Source organism: Piliocolobus tephrosceles, chromosome 9 (assembly GCF_002776525.5).
Source record: "Piliocolobus tephrosceles isolate RC106 chromosome 9, ASM277652v3, whole genome shotgun sequence".
NCBI classification, from domain to species: Eukaryota; Metazoa; Chordata; class Mammalia; order Primates; family Cercopithecidae; genus Piliocolobus; species Piliocolobus tephrosceles.
In genome coordinates, this window is record NC_045442.1 from 19,721,529 (window position 1) to 19,746,813 (window position 25,285).

At 35.3% G+C, this 25,285-nt stretch overlaps 1 protein-coding gene across 5 annotated transcripts in view; it reads right to left on the minus strand.

The window, feature by feature from the left end:
* NHLRC2 (NHL repeat containing 2) overlaps nt 1-25,285 on the minus strand; it is a 57,391-nt gene that overhangs the window by 22,435 nt on the left and 9,671 nt on the right. For all 5 annotated transcript variants that reach the window (XR_002730499.2, XM_023206643.2, XM_023206641.2 and 2 more), the window contains exons 3-6: nt 19,087-19,542; nt 16,356-16,477; nt 14,243-14,372; nt 1,226-1,325 (exon numbers count right to left, since the gene is read on the minus strand). Coding sequence is in view for 4 of the 5 variants with exons in the window: in XM_023206643.2 (XP_023062411.1) it covers nt 1,226-1,325; nt 14,243-14,372; nt 16,356-16,477; nt 19,087-19,542 (808 nt within the window). In the remaining variant the exon portion in view is untranslated. The remainder of the gene's footprint in view (nt 1-1,225; nt 1,326-14,242; nt 14,373-16,355; nt 16,478-19,086; nt 19,543-25,285) is intronic.

Below are 25,285 nucleotides of genomic sequence, written 5' to 3' on the forward strand. Positions count from 1 at the left end.
TATATAAATGTGTCCAAAGCAACACGCACAAACATAACACACTATTTGGAATATCTGCTATTTTTAATGATCTATATAAATGATGCTTTCTATTAATAATGATACCTTGAGTGATCATCTTCCATGGCTATTTGGTTAATGGCTTTTACTCATTTATTCTCAAACCCTTAATGAGCTCCTCTTAGGTACCAAATACTATGCTAAGTACAAGGAACACAAAAATGAATGGGAGAGGATCCTTTCCTTTAAGAGACAGTTTAGTAGGAGGAAATGGTTAAAAATAATAACAGTCAAGAGAGAGAAGACAGAAAGAGGAAGGGGCAGCGGGTTGGGGCAGGAAAACTTAGTGCAGTGATGTAACTCCATACCTGGTACAGTGAGGTCACAGAGAAGAGTATGGCCTGTTCTGCCTGGGGTATTGGGGGAAGAGGAAAGGCTCTAAGGAAAAAATATGAGAAACTTGGCAGACACGACCCTTTTATCCTTATATCCTTGTGACAGCAAAGCCACCTATGTTTACTGTACATGTTAGGCACCACACCAAGCTCTCTGCATGTATTATTAATCCTCAAAGCAAGGCTATGAGGTAATATCAAGAAGGAAACTGAAGCTTCGAAAGTTCAAGTGGCTCTCCTAAACTCACACAGATAATAAATGGCAGCCAGGATTCAATCTCAGGCCTGACTACAAAAACTGAGTTATTAAGCACTCTGCTATGTGGTATTCCACTATTTGAATGAATGATTAGAGATAGTTCAACTACGTCTTAAAAGATAAGGGCCCACTGAATATTCTTAGTTCTCTTCCTAGACATTAAGGAGAATGATTCTTTGCAGGTTCCCTGAAGTGAAGTGTGGCCCTAAGACTTACTCTGGCTGATGAAATGTGAGTAGAAGTGATGTGTGTCACTTCTGAGTAGAAATTTTAAGAGTCAGTGAGTGACTTACCACCTCTTTCTCTCTCCCTGTGCCAGGATGACTGGCAAAGCTCCCCACAGCTCCAGGCTGTTTCATCAGCCTGGGCGACAGAGTAGTGCTCCCAGTGAACCCATGCGAGTGACCAAGAAACATGCCTTGCTTTAAGCCACTGAGAATCTGCATTGTGTGCTACGGCAGTATAACCCAGCACACCCTGACTGCTACAGTGAGGATGGTGATTTTGAAAAAAGAAACTCTATGAACACCAAAGTAGTACAGTCCACTCAAAGAGAGAGGCTGTCACTTACTTTTTCTTTGGCAGTTTGCCGGAGTCCAGCAGGAGTGCCCATATCTGATGAGTCCCTGCCATGGCTATCCACAAAATGTCCCCTCTTTGGACCTCTGAACCTTTATAAAAATAAATCATTATCATTATATACATATCTGGTTAATACAAACACTCCAATGGTTTTAAAATGTCAAATTTATGGAGGATAACAATATGTTTATGAATCATCTGATAAATAAAAATATTTGCAATGTTTCAAGTTATCTTTGAAAATTTTGTTTTCTTGTGAAAGGTTTACTTTTTTAGACTTGTAATTTTACCCACAACAGTTTCACAGGAATCCAAAGTATTCTTACTAGGAACACGTCCTCTGCATCTCTGCATCTGAACTCTGCCTCAGCAGTTTGTTAATTTTACAGTGAGCATTAACAACATTTTTAAACATCTGATTTCTTATTTTACATGACATAAACTATTACAAGTGACACTGGCACACATATATTCTGGGCACTGTCTCTGCTTAATCACCTTAAAACTACAAGCTTTCCACAATTTTTAGCATACCACAATGTTTCAGTTATTCTAGAGCCACAACCTGGGACTACTAAAATGAACAGGAAACATAAGCTAATAAAATATTCCGTTATTTTAGATATACTGACATTCAAATAAAAGGCTCAAAGCATGTGATGCACTCAGAGTAATGCTTGGAGGCAACATCACTCAAATGTTAGCCATGATCATTTAGTGAATCTGGACCTTAATTTTACAGTATTTGTACTAGGAAAATATAAATACTTTTACAAACTGAACAGCCCCTCAATAGACACTATAGAGGGTAAAAAGTATCATACAACCTCTTCCGCTTAAAAAGTTCGTTAATTTTACCGTATTAACAATGCAAGTATTACCAACAGATGATATTTGGTACCTAAGAAAGCATTCAGTTTAGAATTGCTTATTTCTGTTAAACCTACCATAAATCTAAGATAATAAATTTTTTAGTATTAAACAATGAAAATGAATGAGTTTTATGTTCATGCATAGTCATTGGTATTATCAACTATGGAAATGACCAAGCAAAACAAAAACTTTTAGGAGGTAATAAGAATAAAAACATGGAAAGCCCACGAAAATGAACAATCTTATTCATTCTAACTTAATTTGGAATGTTTTCCACTCACAATATTTCAAAGCCTTTACTGGTTTAAACATTGCTTTTTTCTTTTTTTTGAGACAGAGTCTCACTCTGTCACCCAGACTGGAGTGCAGTGGCACGATCTCGGCTCACTGCAAGCTCTGCCTCCCAGGTTTATGCCATTTTCCTGCCTCAGCCTCCAGAGTAGCTGGGACTACAGGTGCCCGACACCACGCCTGGCTAATTTTTTGTATTTTTAGTAGAGATGGGGTTTCACCATGTTAGCTAGATGGTCTCAATCTGACCTCGTGATCTGCCCTCCTCGGCCCCACAAAGTGCTAGGATTACAGGCGTGAGCCACTGCGCCTGGCTGGTTCAAATATTTTTAAAATGCTACATGCAAAAATGTAAATGATTATGTTTTCAAGTCCTCTCTCTACCCAGTTCTCTCATTTCTCTGAATGAAATGTAATTACTCTTATGGCAATGTGACAGACCACTAAAAGAAGAGGGCTCCTGAAAGCATTCCTTCACCAATTCCTTAGCTTTGGAACCAGGTAGGTCTGGATGTGAATTGTAGTAGCTACATCACTTTCTAATGTGTGTGCCTCAATTTCCTCATCTGTAAATTGAGCACACCATCACTCTCTACATAAGATTCCTGGAAGGAATAAAACAGTGTAAGCAAAGCACCTAACATGATGCCTGGCACCATGTTAGGTGCTAAACAATTTGCTGTCTTTCAATTTCTATGCCTAGTGTGCTCCCTCCTTTCTCATCGAAAGCTTACATCCAGATATGAACATTCAGATCTCTGCTCAAGCTTCTTCCCTACTCCCCCACCCCCCCCACCCATCATTCTTAGCTCCTTACCTTGCCTAGTTTTCACTGTAGCGTTTATCACTATCTTACATGTTACATATTTATTAATTTACTGCCTTTCTCTTCTACTGAGCATAAGGTCTAAGAGGCTAGCAGCTTTGTTTATTCACAGTTTTATTAGCAGCCCATGGAATAGTGCCTGGCACATGCCAAATACTCAGTAGGTATTTATTTGTTGAATGAGTAAACTTTCCCCTAGAAACCACAAAAAAGAAAAAAAGCCTTAAAACTATCCTAATGATTGCTGGTATTTCCTAATAGTACTACTGATTCATCTCTAATCCCAGAAGTCTGCTATACATGTAAACCTGTGCTATTATCCTCTCGAACAATGATGCTGAATGGGAGTGGCAGCCCACCCTAAAAAATGCTGTGGATATTTGATGGGTAATATATTATATGATAATATAGTCATGCCAGATCATTTACATAATGACTACACTATTTTATTATAAATTACCCTTATTTCTTCTCTATATTTTATATATATATACACACACATATATATATATATAAAAATACATAGCACAGGTGGATTATATTACCTATGAATTTCACTTTAGGTATGGTAAAGGAGGCTTTTCTTAAAATGTATTATAGGAAGGGGATTTGGGATCTGATAGGGCTGAGAACTCCAAAGCCATCCATAACAATAAAGCCTTTCAACATCTCTAACAAGCTTCCATTCACAATAAAAACTCTTAGCAAACTAGGATCAGAAGGCAATTTATTTAATCTTATAAAGAACATTTTTAAGAGAGTCACAGCAAACATCCTACTTAAGAATAAAATACTAGAAACATCCCCCAAGAATAAAAATGAGACAAAGATACCCACTATCAACACTTCTATTTAACACCTTATGGAGGTCCTAGTTTGTGCAATAAAGAAGGAAAAAGAAGCAAAGTACAAAAAGATTAGAAATAAAACTGTAGTTATTAGTAGATTACATAATTATGTACACAGAAAATCTTTACAATTTTATAGAGGAATTTAGCAATGTTGTTGGGTATAGGGTCAATAAGCAAGGATAAATTCTTTTATCGTTTTACAGCAGCAAACAAATATAAAAGAAAATTTGTAACGTCAAACACCTAAGGGTAAATCTAGCAAGATTTATAAGCCTTCTATACTGAGAATCATTATTGAGGGAAATATAGACAGATATTTTTATACAACTTATCTTGATTGAAAAGTCAGCTCCAGTCAATGTTAGGACCTTTTGGGTAACAAGACTGCAAGCAAGGTTGACCAAGTAAATAAAAATAAAAGCACTCCGTCCTTTCAGCTTCTCGGGTCATAAGCTTTGGAGTCACCTTTAATTCCTCCTTTCTCTCACATGTCACGCATGATCCATCAGCAAATTATGTAGGCTCCTTATTCAAAATATATCCAAAATCTGACCACTTCTCACTACCTCCACCTTGACCTAAGCCACCATTAGGGATTACTGCAAGAATTCCTTCTGAACTGGTTTGTCATCCTGTTCCCACCTTGAAAACTGCCTCTTTCTTTCTCTTTCACATCAATGTCCCACTCCAAGAAAATCTCAGAAGGGTGAGTTATGCAAATTTAGCTCTAAGCTTTAGGAACAAAAACATTTGCTTTTCTTAGCTTGCTTTTAGAGCCTCTGTCTTGGCAAAGGAGAGCTATGTTGGTGCACAGCTGAGTGAAAGATCAAATTTAACTCCATTATCTAGTTCTCCAAACAGGTCGGTCTAGCTCAGCTGGGGCTTACTGTAATAAGGCAAAAACTTCCCAGTGACAGATAAAGTATGGGCATTGGTTTAGTTTTGGTCTCTGTGTATTTATTTCCTTCAGATGCCCGAGGAATGAGAAAAAGTAGAGAAGCAGCAGCAGTGTCAGGTCAGGGTTCAGGTGTTTGGAATTCTACATACCAACTTACGAGGATAATGACTATCATCACCCAGGTCACTTTCTGTGTTGATGGTACCAAGCTAATAATTTTACATGGATTATTTCCTTCAATTTAACAATCTTAAGAAGTCTTATTATCATCATCTTCATTTTATAAAAAGCCAGCTTCAAAGAGGCTAAATAATTTGCTGAAATTCACCCAGCTAGACTTGGAAAAGGAATTCATTAGTGAATCTGACTCTAGATTATGAGTGTTCTGATGAGAAAGAAGGAACTATGGAAGTGAGCTTGTGCTCTTTGGTTCAGTTCTCTGCTTGCCCCCTTTTCGCCCTCCCTTCTGCCTCTGACCCATGGACTTAGCTCTGGTAACAAGTACTCAAGTGCATTTCTGTGTTCAGAAACAGGGATCTGATTAAATGTACCCACAGCCTTCTACTCCGGGATGCATAGTGAGGTTTACCCCTCTGCCTTTCTCTCCCTGTACCCCTGGGAATGGTCTATGGTTGGATAATGTCTTTAAAGTTTATTTTCTAGTCCCTTGCCTTCCCATTTTTGGTTTGGTTCAGACCATCAGCATCTGTTTGTGACACTTTATGACAAAATTCTTATCTTATAGAAAACAGTGACAACAGCAAACACGTATATTATATTACGCTTTCTATGCACCAGATACTGTTTTAAGTGCTTTACATATATTAATTCTCATCCTCATAAGCCTTTCAGGTAGGTACTATTGGTATCCTCAATTTAGATGGGGAAGTTGAGGTACAAAGAGGCTATGAAACTTGTCCAAAGTCACACAACTACTAAGATGTGGACCTGCAAACCTAGCTGGTCTGGCTCCAGAGTCCCTGCTCACAGCCACCGTGCTAGAACTGAAGAGTTTGTTTTTGTAAACAAAATGAAAGTTAAAAAAAAAAAAAAAGTGGGCTGGCATTTATGTCTATCAACAAGAGTCATATTAACAATTTACAACTGTTCATCCTGGAGTGTGGACTCCAAAGCACATAGTTCCATCACTGAGTACGGGTATTAGTTTTGTTCCCTCTAACAAGAATGTGGTAATCATGAACATTTCCATTTTAAATTAAGAGTATACTTAGACCTACACAACAAACCTGCACACATAACCCCAAATCTAAAACAGAAGGTAAAATTACAAAAAAGAGTGCACTTAATATTACTGACTTTCAACAGTCACAAATTAAAACATTTTTAAAAGGACAATGACAGAGGCTGAAAAGGTTTTGAGAATATTTTTAAAGGCAAAACTCACTCATAATATCAATAGAGATCAGAGAAATATTATTAGAAAACAGAAATAAAATCAACAAAAGAAATATGAACATGAAAATTACCTGAAATCCAGCTTTTTAAAAATTCTGTCATTTTAAGCACCTATGACTAGAACCCTCCTAACAGCATCTGTGAAATTCTCCATCAGTGCTTCTACACAGATTTGCTTCTACAAAGTCTCTAAACCTCTTATGAATCAAAGTCTTAAGCCGCTAGGGGAAGGCAGCAAAGCCAGTCATTTTGCAGAGAGCACAGGAAAACACCATTTACAGCTGTGGTAAAAGGAGATGAAAAAATGCTCTACTGTCAGCAAGCAGAGTTCTCATTCTGCTCGGGGAGAAGCAGGAGGCTCCCCAAACCAATCACAGACACAAGACAGAGTTTAGCTGCCAGAGAGAGGAACAGCAACAATGAAAAAGCTCCCTGCATCCTTTCCTCAAGGCCTAGGCACTCAGGCCCTTCCCAAGACTGAGGCTGAACAACAGAGAACACCCCCATCCACAACACAAGCCTGGGGCAGAATAACAACCAGTAGCAGTCTATCCCTGGGACGGCAAGAATGGAGAGAGGGAACCACCATGTGGCTTCGTTGTACAGGGATGACTGAAAGCTGAGAAACACTGAGAAAACCCTCCATCTAATCTAGGCCCATGTACTGAAGCAAAATCAGAAGGCAACAGCTGCCCAACTAGAGGGATTTTTAAAATATGGTGCACTGACATAGCAATAATAAAACCAAGGCCCAGCTCAGCTCCTGACCAAATGGACTCAATCTTTCATAAGTACTATTTATCTCAGCCTCTACTGTTTTATACAAGATGACTGACATATAATAAATAATGAGAAGACACACATAAAAGCAAAAAAATTACCCACTTCCAAGTAACAAAGGAATGATCATAAACAGACTTGAGGCTAGTCCCCAAATTTGGAACTATCTAATACAGACTTTGAAATAACTATGCATAGTATGTTAAAGAACCTAGAGAAAAAGGTGGCCACCACACCTAAATAGATAAGGAATTTCAGCAGAGATGAATCTGTAAGAAATGCAAATGCTATATTAAAAAGGCATAATAGAGATGAAAAATTCCTTCCACAAATGATATGGTTTGGCCATGTCCCCACCCAAATCTCATCTCCAATTGTAATCTGAATTGTAATCCTCACATGTCGAGGGAGCCACCTGGTGGAAACTGATTGGATCATGGGGTTATTTTCCCTCATGCTGTTCTCATGATAGTGAATGAGTTCTTAAGAGATCTGCTTGCTTGGTAAGTGTCTGGCACTTCTCCCTTGGTACTCTCTCTTGGCTGCCTGCTAAGTAAGATGTGCCTTGTTTCCTCCTCACCTTCTGCCATGATTTTAAGTTTCCTGAGGCCTCCTCAGCCATGCAGAGCTGTGAGTTAATTAAACCTTAAACTAGCTAGTCTCAGGTAGTATCTCCATAGCAGTATGAGAATGGACTAATACAACAGGCTCATCAGTTGACTAGACACAGCTGAAGAAAGAATTAGTGACTCTGAAGATAAATTGGTAGAAATTACCAGTACAAAAAGAAAAAAAAGAAGAGTGAATAAAAAGAACACAATATGCAAGAGTTATTGAATATAATATTAAGAGGAAATCTAACATATGAGTAACTGAAGTCCCAGAAAGAGAAAGACAGAAAGGGGCAGAAAAAAATATCTGAAGTGAGAATTTCTTGAAAATAATGAACATCAAACCACAGATTCAAGAACTCCAAGCAGGATAATTCTTAGATATATCAAACTGCTGAAAACCAAAGATAAAATCTTAAAAGCAACCAGAGAAAAAAAATACACTTTACATATAAAGAAGAGATAATATTAAAACAGATGTCTTGTGGAAAACTATGTAAGTCAAAAGACAATGGAGTGATATATTTAAAATATTAAAAGAAAAAAATGTTAATCTAGATTCACATATGGAGTAAAAATAACTTTCAAAAATGAAAGCTAGATACTTTTTCAGACCAGAATAAAGGCAAGAGAAGTCACTGCCAGCAGACCTATGTCATCAGAAGTTCTTCAGACAGAAGCAATGACTCTCAACAGACATTTGGGACTTTAAGAAAACAGCCACCGTGGAAAACAGTCTGGCAGTTTCTTGTACACATTCACTTACCATATGACCCAGTAAGCTCATTCCTAGGCATTTGCCCAAGAGAAGTGAATGCACATTACCACAAAACAAAAACTGTGCACATATGTTTATGGAGATTTTTTATAGCCACTGAAAACTAGAAATACCTTCAAATGTCTATCAACTGGTGAATGAATAAACCAACTGTGGTAGAGCCACACAACAAACTACTACTCAGTGAAAAAAGAGAACAAATTACTGATACATGGAACCACAGGGATGAATCTCAAAAGCATTATGCTAAATGGAAGAAGCCAGACATGAAAGATGACAGAGAACAGGAAAGAGATCACTGCTGCCAGTTGTTGGGGTCAGTGTGGTGATGGTGAGGGGAGACTCAACAAAAGGCTATGAAATAACTTTCTGGGATGAAAATATTCTGTATCTTGACTGTGGTAAAAGTTACAAGACTGCACATATTTGTCAAATTTCACAGAATTATATACCTAACAAGGGTAAATTTTACTTTATATAAATTATACCTAATTAACCTAAAAAAACTTAATACCAAGTCAATGTAATAAGGCAGTATAAGAATCTTCTCTCAAATTTTAGACATAAAGATATAACTTCTTATTTTAACAAAACAAAAATGTATTAGTCATACTGCATCAAATTTATTCCTTCAAAACTTCCTGTGTCATCTGATTTCTTTAAAGCAAAAATATTTTTTTCTTGGTATTTTATATCATATTAATAATGGGAGTCAGAGAAGCATATTATTGAAGCACATAAATACCAACACTGTAGATTATCAGACTAGCATACTAAATAGTTGGATTTCAACCATTAAAGGTTGTAGAAGAATGGCTAAATTTCTATCTAGGGAAATTGTTGATTAAAGAGCCAAGAAAGGTTAATGGGATTCTGGCACATTATCCTTTCTATAAATGACTCAAAATCAGGTAAAGTCTTAAAGTACTTAGATACTGATAGGGGTTTTGGCTGGGCACAGTGGCTCACACCTGTAATCCCAGCACTTTGGGAGGTAAAGGTGGGTGGATCACTCGAGGTCAGGAGTTAGAGACCAGCCTGGCCAACATGGTGAAACCCCATCTCTACTAAAAATACAAACATTAGCCAGGCATGGTGGTGCACACCTGTAATCTCAGCTACTGAGGAGGCTGAGGCAGGAGCATCGCTTGAACCTGGGAGGGAGAGTTGCAGTGAGCTGAGATCACGCTACTGCACTCCAGCCTAGGTGACAGGGTGAGACTCAGTCTCAAAAAAAAAAAAAAAAAGAGAGATGCTGACAGAGGTTTCAATCTTAGTGTCTTCCAGGTTGTTGTCTGGTATGAATGGAGTCAACAGAGACCTGATACACATTTTAGAAACATTACAATGTACCTGCTGAAAAAATGAACTTACTGTAGTAATTATTTTTGGTGCATGATGTTCTGACCATATTAAGAATGACAATTAAAAAATGAACACAGATAAAACATAATTTTGTAAAAGTCACTTTATATTAATTATTTTATGACTGTACAGTATGGTTAGGTTAAATATTCAGATACTATTTAAAATACATAAACACATGCATTTACATATTACATGTAGATTTAAAATAATGAGATATTTCTAGTCTCTTTCCTACATCTCTTTTTTCAAATTTTTCATTGACCAATAATAATTGTGTACATTTGTGGGGTACGTCATGTTTTGATCTATGTGTACATTGTAGAAAGATTCACTCAAGCTAAATAACATATCTATGACCTCACCAACATTTTTTTCTGTGGTACAAATGTTAAATATTCTTTTAGCAGCTGTGAAATAGTAACTACAGGTCAGTTACCATGCAGTGCACAATTATCTCTAAAACTTATTCCTCCAACTGAAACTTTGTACCCTTTGATCAACCAATTCTCTTTCCCCATACCTTCCCTTATTCCTAGCCTCTAGCAACCAGTTTTCTACATTCCTTTTCTGAGATTTTCTTACAATCTTTTTTTAAATTTATTTTTTATTTTAAAATTTCTTTTGTAGAAATAGTGTCTTGCTATGTTGACCAAACTGATCTCAAACTCCTGGCCTTAAGAATTCCTCTCACCTTAGCTTCCCAAAGTGCTGGGATTACAGGCATGAGTCATCATGCCCAGCCTAAGACTGATGCTTTTAGATTCTACAAGTAAGATCATACAGTATCTGTCTGTGTTTGGCTTATTTCACTTAGCATAATGTCCTCTGCTTCCATTCATGTTGCCATGAATGACAGTATTTAAAGCTGTATAGTACTCCAGTGTGTAGATACACATTTTCTTTTTGTTTTTTAGACATGGAGTCTTGCTCTGTTGCCCAGGCTGGAGTGCAGTGGCGTGATCTCGGCTCACTGCAACCTCCGCCTCCCGGGTTCAACTGATTCTCCCACCTCAACCTCCCAAGTAGCTAGGATTACAGGTACCTACTATCATGCCTGGCTATTTTTGTATTCTTGTAGAGACGGGGCTTCACCATGTTGGCCAGCCTGGTCTTGAACCCCTGACCTCAGGTGATCTGCCCACCTCAGCCTCCCAAAGTGCTGAAATTACAGGCATGAGCCACTAGGCCCAGCCTTAGATATACATTTTCTTTATCCATTCATCCACTGATGGACACTTGGGTTGCCTCCATATCTTAGCAATTGTGAATAATGCTGAAATAAATATAGGAGTGCAAATAGCTCTATGACATGGCAATTTTAATGCCTTTGTTAAGCTGGACTGCTAGATCACATAAATATTCTATTTTTAGTTTTTTGAGGTACCTCCATACTATTTTCCAAAATGTCTGTATTAATTTACAATCCCAACAGTGTAAAAAGGTTCTCTTTTTTCCACATCCTCATCAACATTTATCATTTGTCTTTTTGATAAAGTCATTCTAACAGGTGTGAGGTAATATCGCATATTGCTTTCATTCTCATTTCCTTGATGATTAGAGATGATGAATATTTTCTCATGTATCTGCTTGCCATCTTTGAGAAATGTTTGTTGATACCCTTTCCCTGTATTTTAGTCAGGTTTTTTCTTGATATTGAGTTGTTTGAGTTCCTTACAAATTTTGGATATTAGCCCCTTATCGGTTACATGGTTTGCAGATATTTTCTCCCAACCCATAGGTTGTCTCTTCATTCTGTTAATTGTTTTCTTTGCTGTATAGAGCTTTTTAGTTTGATGCAATCCCATTGGTCTATTTTTGCTTTTGTTGCCTGTGTTTTTGGAGTCCTATCCAAGAAATCATTCATTGCCCAGATCAATGTTGTAGAGCTTTTCCTGTTTTCTTCTTGTGACTTTACCGTTTCAGGACTTACAAGTCTTTAATCTATTTTGAGTTGGTTTTTGTATATGATAGGGTCCAATTTCATTCTTCTGCATGTGGATATCCAATTTTCCCAACACCATTTGTAGGAGGAATTGTCCTTTCCACATTGTGTGTTCTTGGCACTTCTGTTGAAAATCATTTGACTGTAAATACTTGGGTTTATTTCTGGGTTTTCTATCCTGTTATATTGGTTGATATGTGTGTTTTTATAACAGTACCACGCTATTTTGATTACAACAGCTTCATAGTTTGAAATCAGGAAGTGTGATGCCTCCAGCTTTGTTCTTTCTGCTCAATACTGCTTTGGCTATTCAGGATCTCTTCTAGTTCCATACACAATTTAAGATAGTTTTTTCTATTTCTAAGAAAAACGACAACACAGTTTTGATAGAAATTACACTGAATCTGTAGAATGCTTTGGGTACTATGAACATTTTAACAATATTAATTCTTCCAATCCATGAACATGGGATATCTCTCCATTTATTTGTCTTCTTCAAATTATTTCATCAATGTTTTATAGTTTTCTGTGTACAGATCTTTCCACCTCCTTGGTTAAATTCACTCTTAACTATTTTACTTTTTAAAATGCTACTGTCAATGAAATTGTTTTCATAATTTTCTTTTTGGAAAGTTCACTGTTAATATATAGAAACACTATTAATTTTTGTATGTTGATTTTGTTATCTTTAACTTTACAAAATTTATCAGCTGTAATAGTCTTTTGGTGTAGTCATAAGGATTTTCTACATATAAGATCATGTCCATCAGCAAACAGAGACAATTTCACTTTTCTTTTCCCATATGTATGCCTTTTATTTCTTTTTCTTACCTAATTGCTCCTCCTCCTATAAGAAACCACTAGTATAAAAATGTACATTTATCATTCTTCTTACTTTTTAACTTTATTATGTCTGAATTGATCTCCCAATGCTTGTATTAAATGCTATTGTACTTGCTATAAAAGAAATCACATTGTAGATTTCTACAAAGAAATTATATTGTACATATTCTGTAACTTTCTTTTGTCACTCAAAATATCCCTTGTTATATTTGTCCATGCTGCTAAATGTAGCTGTAGTTTGTTTACTTGCACTATAGAACAGCTCATGTAACAAATAACATCATACTAAAATACAATTTAGTAAAAATAATCATAAGTAGAGCAAATAAGGCAGGGAGGTAAAAGTGAAAAGTACTGGTGAAGATTTAGCCCTGAAATTATTTAGAATTGCTAGTGCATGGTAATAAAATGGAGACTGAGTTTTAGTTCACTGTATTAATATTTCAAAATTCTCTACATATGAAGTATCCCTTTAGTTGGATGCACTGCTCCTACTATACCATCCCCCTTGGTGAGCTACAAAACAAATTATAAATGTTTACAACACACAATTCCACAAATAGAATTCTCAAAAATAACCTATACAAAATACTTGAGTGTTAAGTGCAGGTAGTACTAGAAGTTCACTCATTTATTTTATGAATTATTAAGTGCTTTATAAAAGCTAGTAACAAAAAAAGAAGTAGGGTCTTTGAATCGTAATTAAATTGGCATCATAAAAGAAAATTACCTCAAATGTAAAGCCTTTCAACTAAGCAGGTACTTATATACTCTTCAAATATATGAAGGCAACACCAACCATTTAGTCCAAAATTCCATTTTCGATGTATTCTAACTTTGTTTACTCATCAATCCAATTTTAGACCGTAAATGACCATCTCAGTATCACTGATAGCCAATAAAAAATAAGAATACTAATAAGAGTACTCCTGGATTTCTTTTAGTCAATTAATATAGATAATAAAGGTAACATTACGTTTCATTCATTATCAATGTCTACACAATTCAGTAGGGTAAAAGTTTAATTGCTCAAAAGAAGCTATCATACTTTAATATAAATTTTTTAAATCTAAAGCAAAAGCAGCTGCCTCTTTTTCTTTTTCAAACTAGAGTATATAATGACACTGTAAGTTCCTTATTTATGAATAATAAATTTATTTTTATTATTGATTACTGTCCATGAATAATCTTTTGAAGTTCTGAAACTATAATCCTTTCAATATAAGAAATTCAGAACTACATTAATTGGAGGGTGCATCTAATATATAATTCTTTAGAGTAACACATAGTCTATCTTACAGATAAAATAGGTAATATTATATATAATACACACTCTAGTATATATAATATATACCTATATTACTGCTAGTTTTGTTTTTACACAATTAACAAACTCTGAGGCATAGGTATAAAAGTATAAAATAAAGTAATTGGCAATAGAATTAATCCAAATGACTATCTCAAGAATATTTTTAAAACTTATATGAAGCAAAATTTACTTTTACATTTAATATCAAAAGTTCACATACCTGATGTTCCAAAAACTACATCCCAAGGAGAACTAATGGGTTGTTGTTCTCCTTTTGCTCCACCTTCTTTATCTGTACCTTGAATTCCAATGCCAGCTACAGTGCTCACCTTCTCAGCCTCTAGGTCAATCTATAGAAATTGAAAGGATGGTTTTATGCAAGGAAAGTTACTTTTGCTTTTGTCTTTTGCTGTGTAAAGATTTTCAATAGAACATTTAGAGTGTATGTGCAATATAAAGTTTTATTTTAAAAAAGGCCAATCAATTACAGCATGAACTTCTTATTCAAAAGCACATAATCAGTCCTTTTCATTTCCCCACCTGTCCATTCTTCCACTTTTCCCCTCTTATCCCCGTCTCCCATCATGCCTCCAGATCTGGCATTGATCTCATCTTAACTAAACAAAAAATTTTAAATGAAATTTTAAAACACAATGTAGCAAAATACATGTTTCTAAAAATTAAATGCACATATTTCAATTGTGCTCAGTTAGTGATTGACACATATTAAAACTTGTATATGCCAAGCACTGATCCAACAGTGAGGAAGCCAACCAGCTATCCAGCCATGCTCATAACTATATGACAATTTTAATATTTTAGAGAAAACTAAAACACAGATCGTTAAGTAACTTTTTCAACATCCCACAGTTGGTAAGTCAAGAATCTGGGACCTGAACCCAGGTAGTTCCATGACATTATATCAACTTTCCTTCATAAACTTTTCCATAAAATATACACAATGGACACATTAGTCCTATGAACAGCTCTGCCTATAAAAGGATCTCTGGTCAAATAAGTTTAGAAATGCTGCACAAATATCCCCCTATTAACGCACTCAACAACACATTAGCATATTTAAGTCTGGAAGAAAGTCTCTAAGACTTTAAAAAACACGTTTGCTTTAATGTATTAACCCACAAAATCTGTTTTTCATGTAACACTTTTATATTAAGAGGAATACACACTTTCGAAAGTGCTTCATGAAACAGTATTATTTGCTCATAAAATCATCCAACAAATACCTGTTGAACACCTATGATAGGCCAGGTCTTTTCTAGATGCCAGTATTTAGTAGTAGACAAAACATATTTCTAGCCCTCAGGGGGACTTACAGTACAGTCGCTATTATTATATATGTATTTTTTTCTACTATGTGTATATAGGTGATAATATTGTCAAATAAATGAGGATAAATGTCAATACTGAAAGAAACAGTGAGAAAAACAAGGAGGTATCTGAAACAATGTATTTAGACAGGATGAGTATGAGGAACTTGGTTACTTATTTTCCAAACACATAGCAACTTAAAGACCAATGGTTTAGCCAAAACAGCCATAGGTAGGAAATGTGTGAAATAACTGAGTACATCTACAATGAAATGTGATATCGTCATATCATTCAGGTGACTAATACGCAAAAAAATAAAGTTAGAAAAACCTACAAAACATTATGTATGCATAGTATCATTACCTTTATTTAAAAAAAATTATCTACAAATAGGCTTTTTAATATCAATGTATTTTTATAAGAGTAGAAAATTTCCAAAAAGACACACACTTTAACAGTGGATGGTTACCTCTGGGAAACTGGAATTGATGGTCAGGGGACCTTTTTTTTAGCTTTATGTATTAGCTGACTTTTTAGAAATAAGAACACATATTACTTTTATAATAAGATAAAACAAGTTTTAAGACGAATTGGCTAATCAGTATTTCAAGCCAAAGCATAAGAGTTGAAGAGAAGCAGGAATGATATGATTTTTTTTCTAGTTTGAGAAAATTTAACTGAAAAAGGACAAAGGATCATTGTAAACTAGTGGTTAGGAAAATACTTCAAAATGAGGAGCTTTTGAGTGATTAGGGACACAGCTTTGAAACAAAGGGTTAAAAAAAGAACTCAGTGGGGTTTTCTTTTGTGGTAACTACATACCATACCGACGCAAATATCAACAGGATACTTGAGAATAAAACTAAAGTAAGTACCTCAAAAAAAGCAGAACAAGGACATTGACACACATAAGCATCACCCTTTAACTTCAAATATTTAATGTAGCAAATACAATTCACTTTTTCTGATTATAAGTATTAAAACAAATTTAAAATGAAAATTACCTTTCTTATAAGGTGGTTTTGAGTGTCTGCCACATATATGATATTATTCATTATGGCTACACCCTGTGGAGAATTGAAAGTTGATTCTGAAAATATTCCATCTTTTCTTCCAGGGTTGGGTCCTAAAATGAGATAAAATTTCCCACTTAAGAAGTGATCTCAAGGTAAAACAAAACAAAACAAACTTGTATTTAATGCTGGGATTTTAATATTTAATATTTAATATAAAAACATGGTATGTCCATATAAAAACTAAAATGTTCCTCAAGGAGTTTTGCTAATGATAGGGCTCATAGTGTAATTACTAGTGCACTTAAACATAGTAGCATATAGCAAAGAAAATAATTTTAAAAGCATTCTAATTATCCATTATGTAGACTACAAATATTTTAAAATAACTCCAATTATTCAACAGATGAACACTTTTTAACATTTTTGAAAGATATGCTCCTTGGATAATACAAGCCCTTTCCCTAGAAAAATACACATGGCTAAATTGTTGCAAACAATCCTAGATCCCGAGGACCACTGAAGCCTTTCCTTTAGGAGTCCAAGGACCCCAGACGAAGAATCCTTCTTATCTACTATTTCACTTTGTCACAAAGTCCTACGATATATCGTACACACTGTAATAGAGTGTGATTCTAGTACACTTCTCAGTTTTAACAATTCATGTAGAGTTTCAAGGGTGGAGAGTATAACACAATAAAATGTAATTGTTATTTCCATGGCCAGCAAACAAGCCATTCAAAGCCTCTAAATCAAACTGCTTTGTGGAACTCCATTGTCCGGGCAGCCATAAAAAGGTAGTGTAATGGAGTGGTTAGAAAACAAACTCAAGGCCTTGCACAGTGGCTCACACCTGTAATCTCAGTATTTTGGGAGGCCAAAGCAGGCAGATCACTTGAGGTCAAGAGTTCAAGACCAGCCTAGCTAAAACAATGAAATCCCATCTCTACTAAAAATACAAAAAATTGGCCAGGCGAAGTGGCAGGCACCTGTAATCCCAGTTACTTGGAACGCTGGGGCAGGAGAATTGCTTGAACCTGGGAGGTGGAGGTTGCAGTGAGCCGAGATCATGCCACTCCATTCCAGCTTGGGCGACAGAGTGAGACTCTGTCTCAAAAAAAAGGAAACGAATTCAAGAGCCCGATAGACCCTGTCTAAATCCCAGGTCTGTCTCTTTCTAGCTGGTGGTTTGGGCAAGTTCTTTGTGTCTCAGTTTTTCTTCTGTAAAATGGAACTAATTACCTAACTCATAACACTGTGCAGGCAAAAATGAGTTCATACAAGTAAAATGTTTCGAATAATGCCAGACATACAGTGTCTGCTGTAACTATAATTGTTAATAATACTGTTATTGTTGTTTATATTGACAAGAGTTCCCTGAAAAAAAAGGGAGAGTTCTGTGGTTATGCAAGATTGGAAAAGATTGCGTACTATACCCCCTCATGAGGAAAATTAGCAGAGTAAAAAATTTGAGAAATATTATACCATCACCAATAAAAATCTGTTAGATAACATTAAAGTAGTGTTTCCTGAGTGTATCTGACCAAAGAATTCTTTTTTAAAAATTAAAGAATAACTATATCAAAAGATAACAGTATTTATAGAAATATGTTTGGGTAGTGTAGCTTGCTTGGTTTCTCTTTTAACAAAGAAATATGTTTCGGCAGTGTAGCTTGGTTTCTCTTTTAACAAAGAATATTCACCTACACTATTTTGAAAATCACAGAATCTATTAAACTCTTCAAAACCACTTAAGTTCAAGCTGCTACAAAAGACACTTTTTGAGTAACAATTCAATTCTCGTAACTGCCTGTCATAAATCAAAATACCAAGTAGCCAAAACAAAACAAACACCACAAAACACAACACGTAGCTACTGTATCTTGGCACATTAAGAATACCATCAGGGCATAGGACTACAACTAGCTTTTTTATATTAGGAACTGAGACATTCCTACTTTATGTACTAATGCTGCATATATTACTAAAACAGGACTGACTGCAAAGAGATGAATTACTTTTGTCTTTGACTAACATGTTGTCAGATGTCAGTTTAGATAAGCAAGATTAATAAGAATGTACTCCGTAGAGTTTATTAATTATGTACATGTAACCAAGAGGTAGTTTTAGATCTAAGACCAGGGAGATATAGAACAAAATGATCTATGCTTGCATGATACTTACACTCTGCTACACCTATTTCTATTCTGGAAATAGATCCAGACACATGTTCAAGTTCTTATGGAAGGAAGGAGAGAAAAGTAAAATTATGCACAAATTCTAGCTTATTTATTTTATAAACTACTTCTCAAGTTCATGGGGCACTGACATGATCTTTAAAAAGATATGGCTATATTTTGTTGGAAAGTGAAACATAATACTTCTACTTAAAATGTCTGACATCCAAAATGTATGTTTTCATAAGAAACAGTAAGTACAGCAGTTAAAAAAAAAAAAAAGATAGAATGTACAAATGTATCTAAAAGCTGAACTATTTCCTCTTTTTCACCTGGAGCTTTTTCAGTGTTTTTGTTTGTTTTATGAGGGAGTGAGAAGAGGCTAATTCAGACATCATGCATTAATTAACAAAAAATTTTTTGTTAGGAAGTTAAGTCAATGTATATCATTTTCTATAGTTTTCATGTAGACATTTCAACTTTTATATTTACCTGAGCTATTTTTTACTGTAAAACATATTATATATCATAATCAGAAGCTTTACCTCCAATGCTATACTGAATTTGTCCATTCTTCCAAACGACCAAAATTCTATGATGTCCAGTGTCTGCTATTACCAATCTATTAGTAACTTGGTCTACTGTTACTTTGCCAGGAAACAGCAATGGTGAAGGTGGCAAAGAATCTTTATAGAGTTTAATTCCAATTTTATCATCTCTGATCTGCCCCCTGTCTTTGTAATACTTTAAAGCAATTGAAGTATATAAAAATAATTTATCTTTGTGTCCCTCTCCAATCAAAGAAAATAACATGTTTCCACGAGGTCCAAGTATGACTAGAGTTGGCCAGCAGGAAACTTCTAGTTCTTGCCAAAGGCTGGCATCTGCATCATTAACCACAGGGTGGGTGATGTTGTATCGAAGAACAGCACTCTTAATGTTATCCAGGACTTTTTCATTTGGAAACTTAGCTGAGTGAACACCAATAATGAGAAGACCATCTGAAAGGAAAACATTATATGTTAAACATTATTAAATATTTAAGTTTGAATAGCATCATCCACACATTAGGTTTTGGGTCACTAATAAATATTAAAAGTCCATAGATCAAAAAAAATAAAAAGTAGAACTATGCTGGGATCTTCAACTGCATTTTAACACAAATATAAAAAACTAACAAATTTAAATCTCACAACAATCTTGATTATTACATAAAAACACATATGATCAAATTCATATGGTTATTGAAGGATTAAAACTCCTTTTTTATTTAGATAATGCTATAAAAATCATCTTTATTTTCTTATTAAATGTTGAAATTTTTCCCACCTATAATAAGCCCCTTTGAAATTCAGTTGCTTATGCCTGCTTTTGGGAGGTATTTATTGTTATATCACTCTCTTATATTTTTTGATCTAACTTTACATTACAGATTAACAGAATAAATATAAGGAAGATGTTTCCATAATATAAGGCTTTTGATTTATTTAAAATTCCTATTGTATGGTTCTTAGAACAAGACTTTCTGCAGACATAACTGCTGAAAACAACATACTTCTCTTATCTAATCAATACATTATTTCAAGAAGTTAGTGACACACACATACACAAAAAATAACAGTGTTAGTCTGGATTCAGTGAAAAATTTCAACATTTACTACCAAACTAGTAGAGATAATAACAGCTAAGTACATTCAAATCTCCCAACACATCCATCAAAAACTACTCAAACCTGCAAGATGAACAAATAAAACCACACAAATCAGGAGGTATAATTTCCCAGCAGCTCATGCTTTTATTACAACTATTAATTCCAAATCAAAACACAAACATGCATGCTTGAAGACACACCCTGCTTGAAGACAGAGAAAAGTAAACAAAACCAGGTAGATTGTACAGGAGGGTCAAAACTCAGAAAAGCAAGTGACAGAAGAGTGAACTGCCAATTTTATTTTCTTTTTCCATCCTTTTCCTAGCTTTGCCCTGAGAGTGGGTTCCAGTTTTGGAGCTGTATGGGGAGCCAAAACTCCAACAGAAACCTGGCTGCAACTCTGGCCCAAGAAACCACATAACCTGGACAGTGTGGGAGAAACCCTGAGGGGAAGGGCTGGGGAAAGCAACTCCTTATTTCTGAGTATGAACACTCACAAGTCTTAGTTTAACCTCTAAACTACAGTACACGGAACAGACTCAAAAAAGTGTAGCAAATGCTTGGGGAGCTGAAAACCGAATAACTGGGTTTACAGGAGAGAGAGCTGAGGAAAGATGAGACAGAAGTTACAATTTGAATTAAGAGGGTTGAATGCCTACTAAAATAAAGCTACCAATATTCCCTACAGGATTACAACGGAACCCAGAGTTCACATATCATCACATTCCAACATCCAGGATACAATCCAAAATTACCTGACATTCAAAGAAAAGAACAAGGAAATATGGTCAATTATCAAGGGGGAAAAAAAATCAAGAGATATCGATGCTAAAATAAAGCAGATGTTCGACTTACCAAAGACTTTCAAGCAACTAGACAACTATGCTCCATGAGGTAAAGAAAAACACATATGAAGTAAGTAAAAAGATGGAAACATAAACAGAGAAATGGAAATTATAAAAAATAACTAAAAATTTTAGAACTGAAAAATACCACAAATTCACTGGATGATCTCATTGGCACAAAGGACATGACAAAGAAAAGGTTAATGAACCTGAAGACAGCTCAACAGAAATTATCCAATCTAAAGAACACAAAGAGAGAAAGAAGATTGAAACAAAAATAAACAGAACCTAGAGGTCTGTGGAACAGTTTCAAAATATCTAAGTAAGTATAACTGGAATCCCAGAAAAAGTGAATAGATTGGGGCAGAAAAAAATAACTGAATAATGCCCAAACTTTCAAAATTTGATTAAATATATAAATTTAGAGAATTCAAGCTCAGCATACACAAATTAAAACCATGTCTAGACACATCATAAACAAACTGCTGAAAACCAAAGGCTGAACACACACACCCCACACACACACCTTGAAAGCAGCTGGGGAAAAAAGATGCAGTGAGGAATGGTTGCCTGGGGAATGTGGGTAAAGGTGGTGGGGCAGTGTGGGAAGGACTGCACACCTGTTACCTTGGGCAAGTTACTTAACTGTTCATCTGTTTTCTCATTTGCAAAATGAGGAAAACAACAGTAAATGCCTTGTAAGTCAGGTGGATTAAAAGAGATATCTGTGTAAGGCAGTTAGCATAGTACCTAGTGTAAAGTAAAATTTCAACAAATTTTGCTATTATTATTTTTTAAAGTTGTAAGTACAAAGATTAATAAAAGATAAATGTAAACGTATAAATATCAGAAGAGATTAGGAAAATAAAACAGCAAAGAAAGTGCATCATGTTGATAAACACAACAGATATAACCAAATACACATAATATTTGTACATTACCAGTCATGCGAATAAATACCAATGGGCTTAACTCATTATTAAAAGAAAAAGATCTAGATAAGTTCTTTATATAAAAGATACATCTAAGAAAACGTGAATCAGAAAGGCTAAAAATAAAGGGGTTAAAAAAAGATATGAGAGGCAAATGAAAGCAGTAGTATCAGGGTTGTAGATCTCCTCCTTCCGCATCTCCAATTTCTGGGCCAGATGAGTGTTTTGCTCCACTTCATTATCTAAACTGAAATTTACATAGGTTTCAGTTTATCCTTGTGAGTTCTAGCTCATGTTTGCACCTTTTTTCTGAGGTTTGCCCTTGTTCTCTGCTACTTTATAACCATCTTTCCTTCTCAACTGCCTGTCCTGCCATCAGGAGATACAATTTGCCAACAATTACAACTTTAATTCCAAACTAAAGCACAAGAACATATACACACACACCTCTGCTTGAAGACTGTGAAAAGTTAGCAAACTCAGGTAGGTTGCAGGAGCACACAGAAGGAACCACCTCACATATACTGGTTAGCCATGTAGCTCCAATAACACAAAGTCAACTACCTAAAATGAATCCCCTATTAGTTCTCTCATTATTATCCCCAATTGTTGTGCTTCTCTGATCAAACTATGACTAATATACCAAAACTCTAATTCCTAGTTTTGGTGTTGGCTCTACATGTGTAAAATCTCCATCCATCCATTAGCAGTTTCCCTACTCACCTACGGTTCAAACAAAAAAACAAATCAAACACTGATGTCAGGCTGTTGTCCACACTAAACATCTGAAAATGTGCCATAAATTGCAATGTTTTCATAGTACTTTATTTAAGAACACAGAACAATACATAGATGAACTACTGAATAAAGAAAATATAAAGTGTGTGCAGAAAGAGTTAACATAGTAACCCTGACTGCTATCCTTTAAAAGGTGTGCAGACAAGATTGGCTCTTGCCTGGCTTCTGGGAGCTTAGATTTCGGGAGGGTTTTCACCATTCCTAGAACTGATAAGAGTGGCTCACTATGCCTAAAATGTTTGTACAAACAACACAGTTTATGCTGAATACCTGCTTTCCTTCTGAGAGTCTGGACTTTTGAAACATGACAGCAGGCAGAAGCTGCCTACATGACCAGCCCCCAGTAAAAGCCTTGGTTATTTCTGAGCTTCTCTGGTTGGCAACATCCCAAATGTGCTGTCACAACACATTGCTGAGGAAATTAAGAGCATCTTGGGTTGACTCCACTGAAAGAAGACTCTAGAATCTTGTACCTGGTCTCCCTTCAACTAGTCCCATGCATCTTTTCCCTTTCCTGATTCTGCTTGGTATCTTTTTGCTATAATACAGCCATGAGTACAACTATATCTTTTGAGTAGTTGATTCAGTACAACTGAATCTTGTGAGTGAGTACTCCTAATGAAAACTATCAAACCTGGTGGAGGAGCTGGGGGGGTGGCGAGGTTTGAGAACCATGACACAAAGTGAAATCACATACAGACTTATTTAAAGGCTTAGTTTTACTCTAAAATTAAAAGTGCCTTCTTCTAATTTTTAATACAGTATAAAACAAAAAAGCATATACTACATGACAATACTAGCATTTACTCAATAGTAATATGAAATTCAGATTTTTAGAAGTCTGATTTAGTTATACATTAACATAACGTACACCTAGCAATCACATTAAAATACAAGGTTTTCCTAATAGATGCTTTCCTATAAAACAAAAGTGCTTTTCCTTAGATAATAGCCATTATGTTCAATTTCAGTACCATTTAGTAACATACCATTAATGTACCCACCATAAATAAAAAACTTAGAAGCTCTCAAGTAGAAAAGGGTTGCAGTTTAACATAAATATGTACTAAGTTATTATTAATTAATAACAATCTTAGGGCATAGTTACTTCTTTTAAAATGTTTAAACATCAGAACAATTCATTACTATTAAATACGTTTTGCTTTTTACTTTCAAACTTTTTGGCATTTGCGATTTCTCATTCACTACTGTGGAAGTGGCACTGCCCCCTATTACAAACCCGTGTTTAAAAGCTGATTTAGAGGAAGCAAGTTGATTACAAAATTGGACATCTTTCAAGATGTTTTGAATTAATAAACACTTCCTTATTCAGTGGAGCATTTTTGGCTTTATGGTAAAATGAGCGGAACATTTCATGGAATTTTAAATATGCTGCCAATTGTCACTTCGAGAACATAAATAGCACTGCTGCAGATACATTCAGAAGTATATCAAATAGTAATGGGAGAAGACATTTAACTACAAAAAAAGCAAATTTACTTTAGTGACTTAGTGACAGCTTATTGAGCTGTCATGTGATCATTTCTGGGTATGTCCGCTTTTATGAATATGAACTGAACTTATCTTCTAATCAACATAAAAATCTTTTATTAAGTTATCAGGATTTTCATATAGCAGCATATTATAGAAGTAATGTTTCTTTGAAATACAATGTTGAGACTACTTACAAAATATTTTTAATGTTTAAAAATTTATTCCACTATGTAACAAACCTGTACGTTCAGCGCATGTATCTCAGAACTTAAAGTAAAAAAAAAAAAAGAAGTCCATGTTATATTTAAAAAAAAGAAAGAAAAAGAAAGCCTCTGTGAACATTGGGCCAGCAAATCATACCCAGTAATATGCTAATAAACCAGCTCTTTTATATGGTGAGAGGAATGGGGGATGAAAAGCAATTTTTAAAACCTCTGATTTGTAGCATTTGTTGATTTCCATGGTCTAAATACTCCCACTACGGCTGATTTCAAGATTACCACTGGCTCATAAAATTTCTTACATATTTAACAAATGGCTCTCACCAGCCTACAGGAGCCAGCTCCAACACACCACTGACTATTCCCTTCCCAGTGGTGTACAATTCTGACCTTATAAGGTTCATTTTTAAAACAGTTGTTAAAACTTGTTAAATCTTGGCTCACTGTAACCTCTGCCTCCTGAGTTCAAGCGATTCTCCTGCCTCAGCCTCCCTAGCAGTTAGGATAACAGATGTGTGCCACCACGCCCAGCTAATTTTGTATTTTTAGTAGAGACGGGGTTTCACCATGTGAGCTACCGCACCTGGCCGATTTTTGTGTTCTTACAGTTTCTTCCATAAAATTTATTATTTTAACCATTTGTAAGTGTACAGTTCAGGGTATTTAGCACATTCCTATTGCTGTGCAACTATTGCCATCCTCCATCTCCAGAACTCATTTCACCTTGCAAAACTAAAAATGTACCCATTACACAATAGCTCTGCATTCTCCCCTCTCACTAGTCACTAGCAACTACCATTTTA